This window comes from Vigna angularis, chromosome 3 (assembly GCF_016808095.1).
Source record: "Vigna angularis cultivar LongXiaoDou No.4 chromosome 3, ASM1680809v1, whole genome shotgun sequence".
Classification (NCBI taxonomy): Eukaryota; Viridiplantae; Streptophyta; class Magnoliopsida; order Fabales; family Fabaceae; genus Vigna; species Vigna angularis.
In genome coordinates this window covers 8,402,095-8,403,733 of record NC_068972.1, presented here as the reverse complement: position 1 = coordinate 8,403,733, position 1,639 = coordinate 8,402,095, and the positions used below count along the sequence as shown (strand labels likewise).

Here is a 1,639-nt window from a genome sequence, read left to right as displayed (position 1 = left end):
ATTTATCAGGAGATTGAACAACAAGATAATAGAGTTTAACCTATAAAAGGATTTAATTAAGTTTTCATAAAAAGTTATAAAAATGATGAGAAAGAAATTTACATCTCAAGTCAAAATGTTAAAGTAATAAATTTATAGGTCTTTTCTCATAAAATATTCCAGGTCTCAATAAATAAAGTAAAAGTAATTTTCCGAAATTCAGTTTACGAAGAAAACTTTTAGTTCGATAGAAATGAAAAAGTGATGATCATGTCTAGTGGAATATTAATCCACCAATCTAAGATTTTTGGGTTCCGACTTGGCATCTAACTCACTATTGTAAATCTTCTCGCCAGATTAACAGGAACTTAGATGTGTATTTTGACTCTTAAAATCAAAATTTCCACATTTTCAGATTTCAAGAGTGCATGTTATGGTCGATCATTTACGTTCTACATGTTATCAAGTGGCAATCATTTCAAGCATAATAACTAAAAAAAAAGTAGTATATCACAATTGAGCGATTGATTAATACAGGTAAATATATGTAACAAAGACTGTAATAAGGCAGTCATATGATTCTTACACCATGAAAATGATCATAAAACTGATCTAAATCTAGATGCAGGAGACAAAGAACATGGAATCTGAAACCAATGTTTGTGTAGCTACAAACCACAAGGAAAACAAAAATCTTAATTATAATTAGTCTTTACAAACAGATGAATCAGTCGTGAGAGGCTGTCAATACCTTAACCATAACCTGCATGACCCTCACTCTCGTTTGTAAGGACAATATGTAATTAGCAGTTTCTCTGAAGAGTCCATCCAACCCCAAAGAATCAGAGTTAGGTACAAGGGTCTTCAATGTTCTCACGCGTCTCCGAATCCCATTTGATCCTCTTCTACAACCACCCCTTCTCTTCATCAAAACCCTCCTTGGCCTCCTAATAACACCCTTCTTTTTGGTCCTCAAACACCCGTATGATGAATTTCTGTTTGCTTCAGTTCCCTCAAGCAGATCCTTCAAAGAGAGGGAGACAAGAGAAGGGTGTGAAGAAATTCCCATGATGAAGCAGATCAGGTTCTAAAACAAGAGGGTGGTGTGTGGTGTAGTGGTAATAGAATAGCATAACCAAGACAGCATAATTTATATACATGATGGGGTTGATTTGAATTAAGGATTAGAAGGTGGGGGCCACAGTACACTTTGGAAGGAGGGTTCCAAGGGAATGGGAGAGAGACAGGTGTACCTAAGTGTGTTGCTTGTTGCTTTGGGCATGTTCTCCAACCCAATGCACATGCATCCACATGATTCTTCTTCACAACACCCAACCTCTCTCTAAACCACCACCTTTCATCACACACACACCTCCACCTAGTAAGACCACCCTGGATTATTCCCCTCCCACTTTCCAAATTCAATGCACTCACCATTTCAATCGCCTCCTTCCAGCTCAATCAACGTGGCATTCCACATATACAAACTCATGCCTTCATTATATTCACTACCTGCTGCTTCAAAGGAAACCATGTTACTACTCACTTAGACATTATAAACTATTACACGACTATTATTTGTCACTTCTTCTCTTAACAAAAAGTCGACCGTTTGGATCATAATGTTGGGATAAGATTGATAACCTCTCAGATTCATGAA

At 36.8% G+C, this 1,639-nt stretch overlaps 1 protein-coding gene across 1 annotated transcript; it reads right to left on the bottom strand.

The window, feature by feature from the left end:
• Positions 1 to 521: 521 nt before the first annotated feature.
• Positions 522 to 1,084, bottom strand: LOC108324729 (transcription factor UPBEAT1). The gene has a single exon (XM_052874935.1). The coding sequence runs from the start codon at positions 1,046 to 1,048 to the stop codon at positions 707 to 709; it is 342 nt and encodes a 113-aa protein (XP_052730895.1). The 5' UTR covers positions 1,049 to 1,084; the 3' UTR covers positions 522 to 706.
• Between the last annotated feature and the right edge of the window lie 555 nt (positions 1,085 to 1,639).

Bases quoted from the DNA above. Each gene is read 5' to 3' on its own strand.
- LOC108324729 (XM_052874935.1), bottom strand. From the start codon at position 1,048: ATGGGAATTTCTTCACACCCTTCTCTTGTCTCCCTCTCTTTGAAGGAT.